This window comes from Diaphorina citri, unplaced genomic scaffold (genome assembly GCF_000475195.1).
Source record: "Diaphorina citri unplaced genomic scaffold, Diaci psyllid genome assembly version 1.1 scaffold517, whole genome shotgun sequence".
Classification (NCBI taxonomy): domain Eukaryota; kingdom Metazoa; phylum Arthropoda; class Insecta; order Hemiptera; family Psyllidae; genus Diaphorina; species Diaphorina citri.
In genome coordinates this window covers 139,015-152,161 of record NW_007377951.1, presented here as the reverse complement: position 1 = coordinate 152,161, position 13,147 = coordinate 139,015, and the positions used below count along the sequence as shown (strand labels likewise).

At 36.4% G+C, this 13,147-nt stretch overlaps 1 protein-coding gene and 1 long non-coding RNA gene across 2 annotated transcripts in view; both read left to right on the top strand.

Annotated features, from left to right (window-relative positions):
- Window positions 1–1,439, top strand: part of LOC113467651 — a 2,953-nt gene extending 1,514 nt beyond the window's left edge. The window contains exon 2 of the long non-coding RNA XR_003391646.1: window positions 1,388–1,439. This is a non-coding gene — a long non-coding RNA (uncharacterized LOC113467651). The remainder of the gene's footprint in view (window positions 1–1,387) is intronic.
- Window positions 1,440–3,021: 1,582 nt separating this feature from the next.
- On the top strand, window positions 3,022–12,157 carry LOC103509647 (serine-protein kinase ATM). The gene is made up of 2 exons (XM_017444262.2): window positions 3,022–3,558; window positions 4,185–12,157. The coding sequence occupies exons 1-2, from the start codon at window positions 3,439–3,441 to the stop codon at window positions 11,883–11,885; spliced, it is 7,821 nt and encodes a 2,606-aa protein (XP_017299751.2). The 5' UTR covers window positions 3,022–3,438; the 3' UTR covers window positions 11,886–12,157.
- Window positions 12,158–13,147: the final 990 nt, after the last annotated feature.

Genomic DNA, 13,147 nt, shown 5'->3' with positions numbered 1-13,147 from the left:
AATTTGTCGACACAGGGAAGTATCGAACCCGCAACTTCTCAACCGTAAGTCAGACAGTACTAAAAGTAGCACCATTCGCAAGGTCTTTTTACCAGGTACACGAAAATGGTGGTGCAAATTTTGTCCAGAAAACCATAAAGCCAGAAATCCAAAAAAACTGGTTTTTGGGGGATTTTTTTCACATTTTCTCACACAAAGAGCTCTGATCTCGAAATTTGTCGCGACGACCTGTAAAGTCAAAGCGAGAAAGTTTTAGATAACACTTCAGTCGATCATTTAAGACCGGTTTTAGCGTTACCTATGTTAAGCTACGCCGAAAGACCTTGTTTAGACTGCTGGGGTAAAGGGACTTTTCAGTCCTATTCGGGCAGGATAAACAAGGTATATTCTATTCTATTCTACCCCACTGCGTACCTTTGCCCCACCCTACCTAATCTCAATTTTAATGGCTTAATTTAACCGATTATGATGATTTGATATACATATAAATATAATAATCTACATTTGTGCCCAAATACACCCATCAAATCCGTTTTCTTCTATCATTTGTAGTTTTTTCTCTACAGCTACCTGAAAATGGCTACTTCATCGGTGGCTGTAAAGGAAAAACTAAAGGGTGTCCCAATAAGAACGCAAGATTTGATTGTTTAATTAGGCATGGTTCTCCGTGGAAGAAAATAGACTTCTTAGATGATTTGAGAAGTAAACATTCTGAAATTATGTATGGAATAATAATCAGACAGATAACCTCCTCGGCTTTGATGATACATTCGTTCTCTTTTGACAAAATTTTCGATGACAAATTTGAAGAAATCAGACTGTATCTCGTTGATGCAGTGTTCAATTTCACCCGTCAATGCTTCAGTGGGTGTGGGTTTGTTGGTTTAAAAATGTGACTTTAGATACCCTCACAGAAAGCAGTCTAGGGAGGTAAAATTACATGATCATCGAAGCCATTTCTCGTCACTAAAACGGAAAATGACACGATTACGACTAGGAAAATGCTCGCACAAAAGTGATAATTTGTCGATTTTATTATGCTCTCGCGTTGTTGAACCGTTTTAGAATATACCCGTCTTTTAGACTGCATGGTGACTAATTTTGATATGTTTACAATTAATCTGTCAAAGATTGGGCAAGATAAAACAACGCATAAAAAAGTTATGACCCTTTCAAATCTTTGGTTCTTATTGGGACACCCTTTACAAATGATAGAAGAAAACGGATTAAATGGGTGTATTCAGGCACAAATGTAGAATAGCATATAAAAGAATTTAATCAAAATCGGTTTAATTATAATTAGGGGGAGTTTACACACTTCCTCTTCTACACGTTATGCTGCCACAGAGAGGAATAATAAAAAAATACGGCTATTTTTCTGTTTCAGGGCATCGACGGCCCATCCTCAGTTTACATTAATGTTCTGTGTGAAAAGAAAAGGAATTCTGACCCGGTAAGTTCACTTTTTACTTTCCATAGGTACATATAGTCTACGTATATGTACCTACATATATTTTAATACAAGGTGTCCCAACTGTTTTTCTCGGAGCCTGTTTGAAATTGAGAAAGAAAAAATGTTCGCGAAATCCGCGAGTCAAACATTAAGTCGATTCAAAAAGTAATATCACCACAAGATTTAGAAGTAAAAAATAGCACGATTTGATATTAAATACCACACACATATGTACCTTTGAAAAATATGTAAGCACAGCCGGAACGGCTGGACCGATTTTGATGAAACTTCGAGAATAGCTTCCTTTTGTTTTGAATAGGCCCACTAAGAACGTATTTTCCGAAACTCGCAGTGGTTTCCAAACTAGGTATGACCAAAAAACTACGTTTTAGCGTCACCTGTGTTAAGCTACGCCGAGAAAGGCCAATAAATGGATGGGTGACTTAAATATTATATTGGGAATAAAGGGAGAATGGGCTCTAGTCTGATTTTAAATCATTACATGAAAGTAAAATCAAAAAATCAAATCAAGAATAATCATAAACTGAATATTAAACAGATTAGGTTGGTACATAGGTACTGCACAGCCGGAACGGCTGGACCGATTTTGATGAAACTTCGAGAATAGCTTCCTTTTGATTTGAATAGGCCCACTAAGAACGTATTTTCCGAAACTCGCAGTGGTTTCCAAACTATGACCAAAAAACTACTAAAAATCGTTCTAGTAACTAGATGTTCTAGTCCCATTAGAGGCCTTCAGCCTACCAATGTCAAAAATGGTATGTATGTTTTGTTGTTGAGAAAAAAAGGCTGAAAAGGAATAACATCGTTTCAGCATTTCTAAGGTATAGAACCGGGGGCAGCCCCCCCTCCGCTTTGACAAAAATGAATCAAGCGTAAACTGCGCCGCAGGCGATTTTTTTTTTTTTTTTCGAACTAAATCGCTAGCTAGTTCGGAATCAATAATTCCTCAATCTTTTTCTTTCTGACCTTGGTTTTTGAATCCCCAATTTGCACCAGAAATAAATTGCGCCGCAGGCGAATTTTTTTCTTCCAAAATTAGGGTTCAAGTCACTTGATTTCAGTAAACTCTTTTTCTCTGATCTATGAGCTTGAGCTCCCACAAGATGTAGGTACTCATTCATTAAATCATTACAAATTAACTGCGCCGAAGGCAATTTTCTTAATATGGGTGGGTACCGATTGGAAAGCAGTCTAATCGAATTTCAAATCTCATTTTTCAAAAAGCATGTTTTTGAATTTGTCTTTTTTTAATTTTTGGCGCAATATTTTTACACATTTTTAACATTTTTCCACATAAACACGAACGAGATCAAATCAAATTAATGCGTCGCAGGCGAATTTTTTAAAATTTGGGATACAACGTTTCAGATATGCAATCTGATCGAACTTCAAATTTTCAGCGCCGAAGGCAAAATTTTTCAAAAGGTAGGTAAATATGTCCCTCCCTTATACCTCATGCTTGTCACGAGTTAATTTTTGACGCACCTAATTCGTAGATTTCTATACATTTCTTATCCTAATTATAGGTAGATATGTCCACGACACCGAAGCGAATACAATAGTCCGTCCACTATACCTTTTATTATTACTATTGTAATTTAATAAAGGAAGGACGGACTAAAAAGTAGACAATATTATCTCTCTTTTGAGATAAATGTCGTTTCCTAAAATTAAGATCCTTATACACTATGGCTGTTGCTGCGCGAAATTTTAATTGTTTCCGAATTTGCCCGACTTCTGTTACACACTGTATCTCCGGTTCAAATTGAACCACAACATGGCAAAAATTCCAAAAACTGCTACATATTGTTACCTTTCAATCAAAGCAAAATCCAAGTTTCTACGTGTTGCCGTCTTTTCAAAATATCATTTTCATTTAGGGAAAACGTATTTCATTGGTATTGGTAATCCAAAAACTACTACATATTGTTATATTTTGACAATTACAATGCAATATTTTCATGTTCACTTTCAGGATATTCACATTCATAGTAAATTTGTTAGAGGAGATTACCGATTTGGCAGAAAATGATTTCTTGAAGAATAATTTGGTTTCTCATCTAATCTCGTTATCCACAGAGGTAAGCTATACAGTAGGACTCATACACAGAGTGCAGTCTCTGCACTCGTGTATTTCTTATTGTGGTTTTAGCGATCGAAAATTGATCATATCTCAGGATCGATTTAGATTTTCGCAAAATCCTTTCTTATTGCACACTAGACCATAATAGAAATAATCCTACCAAATTTCAGCTTTCTAGGTGTTGTGGTTCTCGAGATAGAGCGATCAGTGTGTGAAATGTGAATGAGTGATAAACTACGGGCTAAAAAATTCCCGGAGGGACGGACCCAGCTTGTTATTACTATTGTAATAATAAAGGAAGGACGGACTAAAAATGAAATCAAGAATGATAATAAACTGGATATTAAACAAATTAAGTAGGTACATAGGTACTGATTTTCTCTAATCACGATTGAATAAACTACAGACTAAAAAATTCCCGGAGGGACGGGCCCAGCTTGTTGTAATTTTATTCACAATGTAATCCATTTTGTTCCACTGACTTTTGTATTGGTCAAATTTAAACAAATTTAGTTGGTTTTCTTACTTAATGAGAGAAATTATAATAAAGCATTATTGTAATATTATGAAATTTTCTCCTACTATCATGGGTACTACAGTTGATTTGAATTTTATTATTTCCAGCTTGGACCCGAGTGCAAAGCTGCATTATGTAAACTGGGGGAAGTAGTGTTACCTCGGTTAATACATCTAATATATGAACAACAGAAGACTGGGTCTACTCTAGCAGTGATTTCACAATTGTACAAAGCATTACTGAGTCAATTCAACACCCATCATCCTCTTGGTATTGATTGTAAGGAAAGCTTCTTTGTGGGGGACGCGGAGAAATGGAATTCTATACTAAAACGGGTATATTACATGATTGAAAGTGAGATCTCTCACTTGCAGCGATCAAAAGAAACTGAATGTAATTCAGACTTTATCCATCTTGCTGTTCATTTAATTGGCTGGTTCTATAATAAATCTGAAGAGGTCTCCATGTGTGACGTCACAATAGATTTGGATACTTCCGTTCGAGCTAAAAGAATGAAGTTGACAGTATTGAGAATTGAATATTTTATACAAGTACTTGAGCAGAGTAATAGTGCTTATGATATATGGCCTGTACTTCACATTGTTGCGTGTCTTGTGTTTAGGTTTCCAAAACTTATTACATCGGAGGAATACAAAGTATTGCTTCAATTGTTTGCTGCATACCAAAGCAACAACTTTACGAACAATGAAAAGATTATGGATTATTTGTATGAGGCATTCTTCTCATTTTTGTTTGCTTTAGAACACGTTACGTTCCCTGACGATCAAGTTAACCAAATCTGGAAAAACATTTTTCAAAACACCAACAAAATCATCGGTCTTAACCAATGTGTCAGAAGTAGTCACCTTTTGCTGAGATACCTGCTGAATTTGAAATATGACTTGTGTCATACGGACCTCCTTATGCAAAGTTACACCGATAAGGTTGTGTCTCTCAATGAGGAGAGTTTAAAAACTTTGTTCTTTCTTATTTCTAAAGTACAAATAAACACAGAAACCCGTCTCAAGTTAATGGATTGGATCTTTCAGAGAACGACTACTAAGATCACAAGTCTTCATTTGTATACTGCCACTGCCACGATGTTTATTCTATGTTCCAACGTTAGACCTCTCCAGCTAGAAACTTCCAAATCAGAACTAGATCATTTTTTTGCATTCCTACAGCCGTCTTCTCTAGAATATTTCTACACTACCAACAATTTTGACCAAGGCATTTTTACTGGCAAAAGTAAAGTCATCACATCTTGGTGTTCAAGTTATGAATTAGATAAATTTATAGACGAAAAGCAAATTATTTTCAATGAATCCATCTTGAAGAATATGTATGAATATTGGAGCAGATTAGTAATAATAATGTCACAAAAAATGACAAACGATGTTCTTGACGTGAATTCAATTGATTTCATTCTAAATAACTTGTCATTGTGGATATACTTCTCCAAGTATAATCATTATCTACCACCTCAATGTATGCTGAAGCAATCGCTCATTACTTCCTTGCCAGATTTGCTCAGCAATGTTCTGCAAAAGCTTTCTCGTCTGAACGTGCTATCTGCTGAAACACACAGCACTTTGTTTAATCTATTTCATAGTATAAATGAATCCCAAATCTGTCTCCTATCATCAGTAGGTACAAACATTATTGGCACTTATTTGGCAGCAGTCGAAGTCAACCAGCTCCCTAGTGGAAATTTTCTCGAGACAGTGATGCCTCTCAGTACTTACCCTAAGGTAATCAAAGATTTGAACTTTCAAAAAATCAATCTTCATTTCAGTGATAAGCAGTTGAAAATATTTCGACACATAATTCTTTTAACACAATTTAGTTGTAATACTAGTGGCCTGCTTTCGGATTACCAGATGTTCGTCATTTCGGAACTTTTTAAAAAGGCTGAAGATTACCTACGAGATGGATTTAAAAACATGCACCTGTTGACGAGCACTTTCTTGATAGATAAAGTTGTTCTCATGGAAAATGTGGATTCTAGGAGCATGGAGTTTTGTGTTCTCACATTTCTAGATATGTGCAAGGCTTGGGTACGTCAGAGTGATGTGGTGGAGTATATTTTATTACCACTTTTAAAAAAAATGTTGCATAAAGTTCAATGTAAGCATGAGACTTTCAGAGAAAAGCTCCTGAGTTATTTGACCAATTTTTATACTTTGATGAATAAAGGGTTTTTTGGTGCGTCCGTTCAAGTAAAAATTGTCGAATGTTTTGGTTTGCTAGCAGAAATAGATTCTAAAATAGAATGGACCCTATCCACGGCGGATTGTCTTCTGATCAAACAAGAGTTGCAAGTCCAATCACAACCTTTAATAATTGAAATATTAGCCATTGTTAAAAGTTCTTTTCACTCTGTTCGTATACAAGCTATCCAATATCTCCCCTTTATCTTCCAAAGCTCCACCTTGAAGATTCTAGAACCAATGATAAGTACAGATAAAATGTTTGACCTATTAACAAATGCATTAGAAGGGACTCTACTTCTAGACGATAATTTTACACAGTCGGAATATGTTGATGAATCTGTTAATCGTACGGCCAGTTTCCTTCATGCCATCGCCAGCATTATAAGCTCCTGTCCTTGTGTCTCCCGGAAAATGCTGTTCTACTCATGTGTAATGTTTGTCAAGAAAAAGTTTAATGTAAACTTGCTCAGAAAACTTGTGTTCTTAATTTTAAAACACATGAATATAAATGTAAAACAATTGATGACGGAAAACATGTTTTATATTCTTACAGCTTGGTATGACTCATTTGAAACACTGTTGACATTTCCTTACCATATTTTATCTTTAGACATCAATACGTTTCTCAATGCTAACCTCATTCATATTGTAACTGTATTATATATCAACAAGAATGGAAACGAAATAGGTCACTACGCTAAGCTATTGTCCAAAGACGTTTCCTCTTTAGTCCTTGTAGCTTTGCCAAAAATTCTGGCTCTCGGAAGCAGGGACATGATAGTTTCGAGTGAACAGTTTGAATCTTGTGATCTAGTACGTAACAAACTAGAAGATGTTTTGTTGGAATTGCTATGTAACGTCAGTGACTACAAACACCTGAATATGAAGGCTTGTGTTCCTCAACCTTGTGCCAGTAACATTACATTTATTCAACTCAAATCACGTTTAGAATTTCTCACGATTAAACTGGACCTGAATGTTTCACCGATTCAGTATTTATGTCAAAACAAACCATCTTCTATTCAAAAAATACACCTGCACCTTAGTCGTGCTATATATGAAGCACGCTCCTCCGAATTCCGAATTGAAGCTATTCATAGATATGAAATGTTCTTACAACTACTTGAACCTATTTTGAATCAATCAAATGATTTGATCTTAGATTTCCTCATCCACAGTGTAATATATACTCTGTTGCATACTTTGGGCTCTTCAAATGAAGCGGTAGATTGTGCGAACATAGTTCTAAACTGCATGAACCGTTTCCTTCATGCTACACTACCACAATGTTCAAGTATTATCTCTACCCTGTTGCCTTGTTTGGTTGGATCACTAGTACCCATCACTCATGCTCAATTAAAGAAGGAATGTTTGTGTATTATTGAATTTCTAGTGGTTGACCATTGCAAAGAGCTTCGCGAAGGTATCCTAGCACTAGATCCGTTTCCTCACTCCGAGGATTACAAAGTCATATCTCAAGTTTATAATAACTTCCGAGGATATTTGCCAAGAACTTGTTTAAGCAAAGAAATCGGTCACTTTGTTGCATCAACCTATTCAAATCCTCACTGTAAAATAACTCAACAGTGCCGACTTGAAGGTTTAAACAATATAGATCATTTGCTCACACACGAGAGAAAAGATCTAAATATTATCAATAGCTCCCAATTGTCAAATTTTGAATTAGACAAACTAGAAAAGATGATGAATCGACTGATTTTCATTCTTTCTGAATTAGCTAGATCTCCTGACAGTGAAATATCAAACAAAGCATTAGTTTGTCTGGGAAAGATTGGCCCCTATAGTATGAACTCTACTGCTCTTGCTTCACATGAGAGTCAGATGAATACTGCACATACAAGTAATGGAGATCTTATGCTGACTCAAGTTATAACAGCTAAACTCATCTTATACCTTAGTAGTAGCAATGTCAAAGTTGTGTCCATTGCTTCTGAATGTTTGTTTAACCTACTAGATACGCCAGAAGGTCGCAGTATCGTTGATAAACTCTCATCTGCACAACGGAAATTCATTTACCCAATGTTACCCACCCACAATAAGTGTCTCGTGAAAGCTAGTCTTGAAGATTTATTTGACGAAAGGAAATTTAAAGAATTGATTGATGTTACAGGATTATGGGTACCCAACACGGCCACTACTTATGAGCGCTGGATCTCACATCTTACTGCCAACATGATCATCTGCTTTGAGACATCTAAATGTTATTTAAAATATTTGATTGAACTTTGTTCCATCAAAACGGATTTCGCTGAAGAAATCTTGCGATATCTCATTTATTTCATCATACGAATCCCATCCGAAACGAGAGAAGCCGAAAACATTTTAACCACCCGCATTGGTTACTTTTTCTCTTGTCATCACAACGCCGTTTCCAGTCGGAATAGTACAGATGGTGAAATTCATATGAATAAGAAAGCGATCAAGTGTTTACTTGATGTTATTCACTTTGTACGAATCAATCAAGATTCCCCTGACAAAACTTTGTTACGTGTAAACTACCTTCATGTTGCTCAGGCTGCTTTGTATTGTTCTGCACCTTTTTCTGCGATATTTTATAGTCATATCTCTAGTGAACAATTGTGCTCCGAATTGGAATTAGAATACCGAGATCAGTCTCTTTCAACTTTGGATTACATTTGTAATTATAGGTCCACGGAAGGTCCAAACCTACAAGATATTCTACGTAGAGCATACACAGAAATCAATGATTTGGATGCTGTACAGGGCTGTGGGAATGCTCATCTCAGAGAACTATCCTCGCGTATTGTTCACTATCAAAATGCTAATAATTGGCAACGCGTTCTACAGTGCTCCGATATTTTGATGAGTACGTCTGGACAGAGCGAACAAATGAAAATGTCTTTAGCCAAATGTGGTCTTTATTTTATCCAAACTAGGATATCGGAAAGTCAAGACTTAGAGGCAAGCTGGCGATTATCTCAGTGGGACTATGCTGATGACTTGTCTGAAGAACCGACATTTGATCTATACCATTACAGAGCTCTCAAATGTTTACATCAAGGTGAAACGATACAATGTATGGACAACATTAATGCTGCCAGAAAATCACTTGTAAATTTCTTGTGTTTGACTGATATGGAGTGTACTAAACAAGTACAGTTAGTACTATCCAAGCTTCGAATGCTGCAAGAAATACAGGAGTTTACGGAAGTAGATAGCAATGATATAATAATTCACAAATGGGAAGAGAATCAGTTCATAGGGGATGTGGATTTCAAACTCATTGAACCTATTCTGTATCAAAGATGTATTCTACTGGATGAGAGTTGTGATGAATCTATGGCTATTGTACCATACTATTTGAAAATTGCACAGAGAGCACGTATAGCAAATCACTTCCATATTGCGGAAAGAATTTTAACAACTGTCGATGGAAAAAGTTTGTCCAAGTTTGACAAGTTCCAAGTCCTATTTGAATTATCTCAATTACTTTGGGACAGAAATGAAATTGAAGCAGCAAGAGCTTCATTGAGAATTATTTTACCTAAAATGCATGATGAATCCAAGTGCAAGTTGATATATTCTCAAGCATTACGAACATATGGGTGCTGGCAGGCATCGACCAAATCGGAAAATCTAAGTTCCATCATTAGGAAATATTTACAACCAGCTTTAGAAATTTTATTATGTGATCAATTGCATGAGAGATTGAAAGCTTACAACTGCTTGGCAACATATGCAGATGAAAAGCAACTACAAATCTCAGATATTTTGATATCTGTGAGTAAAATGCAGCGACCAGACGTTCCCTATGGAAGCAAAATTGAAATGAAGCAGCAAGCCATAGACGCACGAGAAACAGAAACTCATAAACTAGAGAGAAAAACATATCTTCATATGTCAATGAAATATTATATCAAATCCCTAGCAGAAGGGAACCTCAACGACATCAAAGCATTCCGCGTCGTATCTTTATGGTTAGACAACATAGATGATACAGATCTTTTGAACATGTTAGCCAAATCTATCATCACTGTTCCATCTTACAAATTTGTCAAAGTCCTTCCTCAGTTGGTAGCACGAATTAGTAATGTCCAAAACAAACCAAATGCTTTGATTTTACAAGTAATTGAGAAGTGTGCTGTGGATCATCCGCATCACACGCTACCACTTATCATGGCCGTAGCAAACTCTTTGAAAGATGAGATATATATAAAAAAATCAAGTGAACTACCTGTAAAAAGTTCAACCATGGAATCTCGTATCAAGGGAGCAGACTATGTAATCATGAAATTGAAGAAATTAGAATCGCCGTTTTGCAAAAACTTGGTAGAAATCACGAGACAACAAGAGGCGTTATCATACGCCTATATCATATTTGCGAACTATGTCCTTGGAGACGCGAGATATTCAGCTTCCAAACATACAATACCAAGTAGTCAGCAGCTCATCAAAATCAAAGACTTTGACCAAATTTGTGTCTCTACTATGAACTTGAAGCTGAACATAGATGGTATCTACGATAGTATTGTAGGCATACATAAATTTGACAGGACTTATTGTATTCCGGGCGGTGTAAACGAGCCTAAAAAAATAACATGCATTGGTACGGATGGACACCGATATATTCAACTGTTAAAGGGTAAAGATGATCCAAGACAAGATGCGGTAATGCAACAGGTATTCACCATCATGAACGACTTATTGAAATCCAAGCGGAACTTGTCTGTGATGACATATAAAGTTGTTCCTCTCTCTCAGATGAGTGGAATCATTGAATGGTGTACTAACTCGTTGCCCGTCTGTTTATATTTATTAGGTGACAACACAACTCTTGGAGCTCATGCAAAGTATAATCCTCAAGATATAACGCATAGGAAATGCCGAGAATGTCTTGAAAAATTGCACAAGGCTTCTGCACCAACAAGTAAAAAATTGAATGAATACCTCAATATATGCAAGAAATTCAAACCCGTGTTTCGATATTTCTTTTTGGAACAATTTCAAAATCCGAACGAATGGTACAACATGCAAACCAATTATACGCGTAGTGTTGCTACCTCCTCGATGATTGGTTATATATTAGGACTGGGTGACCGTCATCTAAATAATATTCTCATCAATCTCAAGACAGCCCAAGTCATTCATATAGATTTTGGTATTGCGTTTGAACAAGGCTTGATATTACCAACGCCAGAAACTGTTCCTTTTCGATTGACTCGAGATGTTGAAGACGGTATGGGAGTAACTGGGACTGAAGGAACATTCAAGAAAACCTGTGAAACTACTTTGTCAGTATTACGAGAGAATAGTGAAACTCTTTTGACGATACTGGAAGTTCTGCTGTATGATCCCCTGTATACTTGGACACTCACGCCTTCTAAAGCAGCAGAAAGACAGAAGGTAACGAATTCCAAGAATGTTAACACGGAAACCAATGTTCCTGTGAATAAAATAGCAGCCCGCGCTCTGTTTCGACTGAAACAAAAACTTCAAGGTATTGAAGAGGGAAATGTATTCAGTGTAGAAGGACAAGTAAGTATTTTAATACAAAGAGCAAAAGATCCTGAAAACTTGTGTCGGCTGTTTCCAGGGTGGCAACCATACCTCTGAATCTTATTATTTGCTAGATTGTACCTCTGAACCGATTTGGCATTACTTCGTGGCACATTTTATTATTATTTATTTAAATATACAGGGTGTGCCAGAAAAACACTGACAACGGCTCAGGGTAGGTAGATCTCATCATTTCCAACAAGGTTCTGTGGGTCATTTTCTAACTTGGGCCTCGTTTCGAGAAACGTCCAAAAAACCATTTATTTTTTTTTTTATTTATTTTATCACAGTTCAGTTTTGATATGTTTTTTTAAGCAAAAAAAAAAAAATATGTCGTAATGTCTGCGTGCTTATTTCCATCACCCGTCTCTTTTTCTCCAAGTAGGCAATTCTTATAAACGTGTGCCCCGTCTTTATCAATGCAGAGAAAAAAATAGTCAAGTAATGATTCATAGGGCTTCTCATGTGATAGCTTTGTTACTAACCAAACCAAGGCCGAACTTAAGCAAATCTAGTAGGGGAAGAAACGGGGATGAAGTCCATAGAATAAAGAGCAAATAGATCTTGAATATGGATTATGGACACAGACTGGCTAGGATTCAATTGAATCTGCCAAGCAATCACCATTTTTACTTTCTATTACTACAGTATAGCGGAGCTATACTAGTAATGAAAGTATTGCAATCGGTCCAAATTTTCAAAATCGGGAAATGGTTGGAAATATCCGTTTTGGGATCCCCTGATGTCAAAAAAGTGATTTTTAGCCCATGGGCTGTACGTTACGTACGAATAAAGAGCAAATAGATCTTGAATATGGATTATGGACACAGACTGGCTAGGATTCAATTGAATCTGCCAAGCAATCACCATTTTTACCATCCAGATATCAACCAAAGTCAATGTTGCTTCGAACTTCGAAAAAAAAAATCAATTTTTTTCATACTTTATATGATCAAGGCGCGCGAACGTCAAGAGTTCGCAGCACCGCCCGGCCTATATTAACACGAAACAATTTCATCGTTTTTCGGCATTTTCACCTCAACTTTTCTCCCACTTCCCTTCAACTTTAAGCAATTTTTATTTGATATTCCTGGTCAGACGTGAAAGTAGATGCGAAATCTCCAAAACCCGACCTTTCTACAATTTGTTTAACCGGTTTTCTGATGGGCTCAAAAATCTTGAAAATCGCGAATTTTTTTTTTTTTTTTTTTTTTTCACCCGATTCAATTAATCACGCCTACAGCCCGTTCTACAAATGGTAGGAAGATGATTAAGGTCTCTCCAGAAAGGTCTCGTCGAGGAGAAGTGCCTTTTCTTGG

Bases quoted from the DNA above. Each gene is read 5' to 3' on its own strand.
- LOC103509647 (XM_017444262.2), top strand. From the start codon at position 3,439: ATGTTCACTTTCAGGATATTCACATTCATAGTAAATTTGTTAGAGGAG. The intron at 3,559-4,184 runs GTAAGCTATACA...TATTATTTCCAG, and splicing joins TAATCTCGTTATCCACAGAG to CTTGGACCCGAGTGCAAAGC.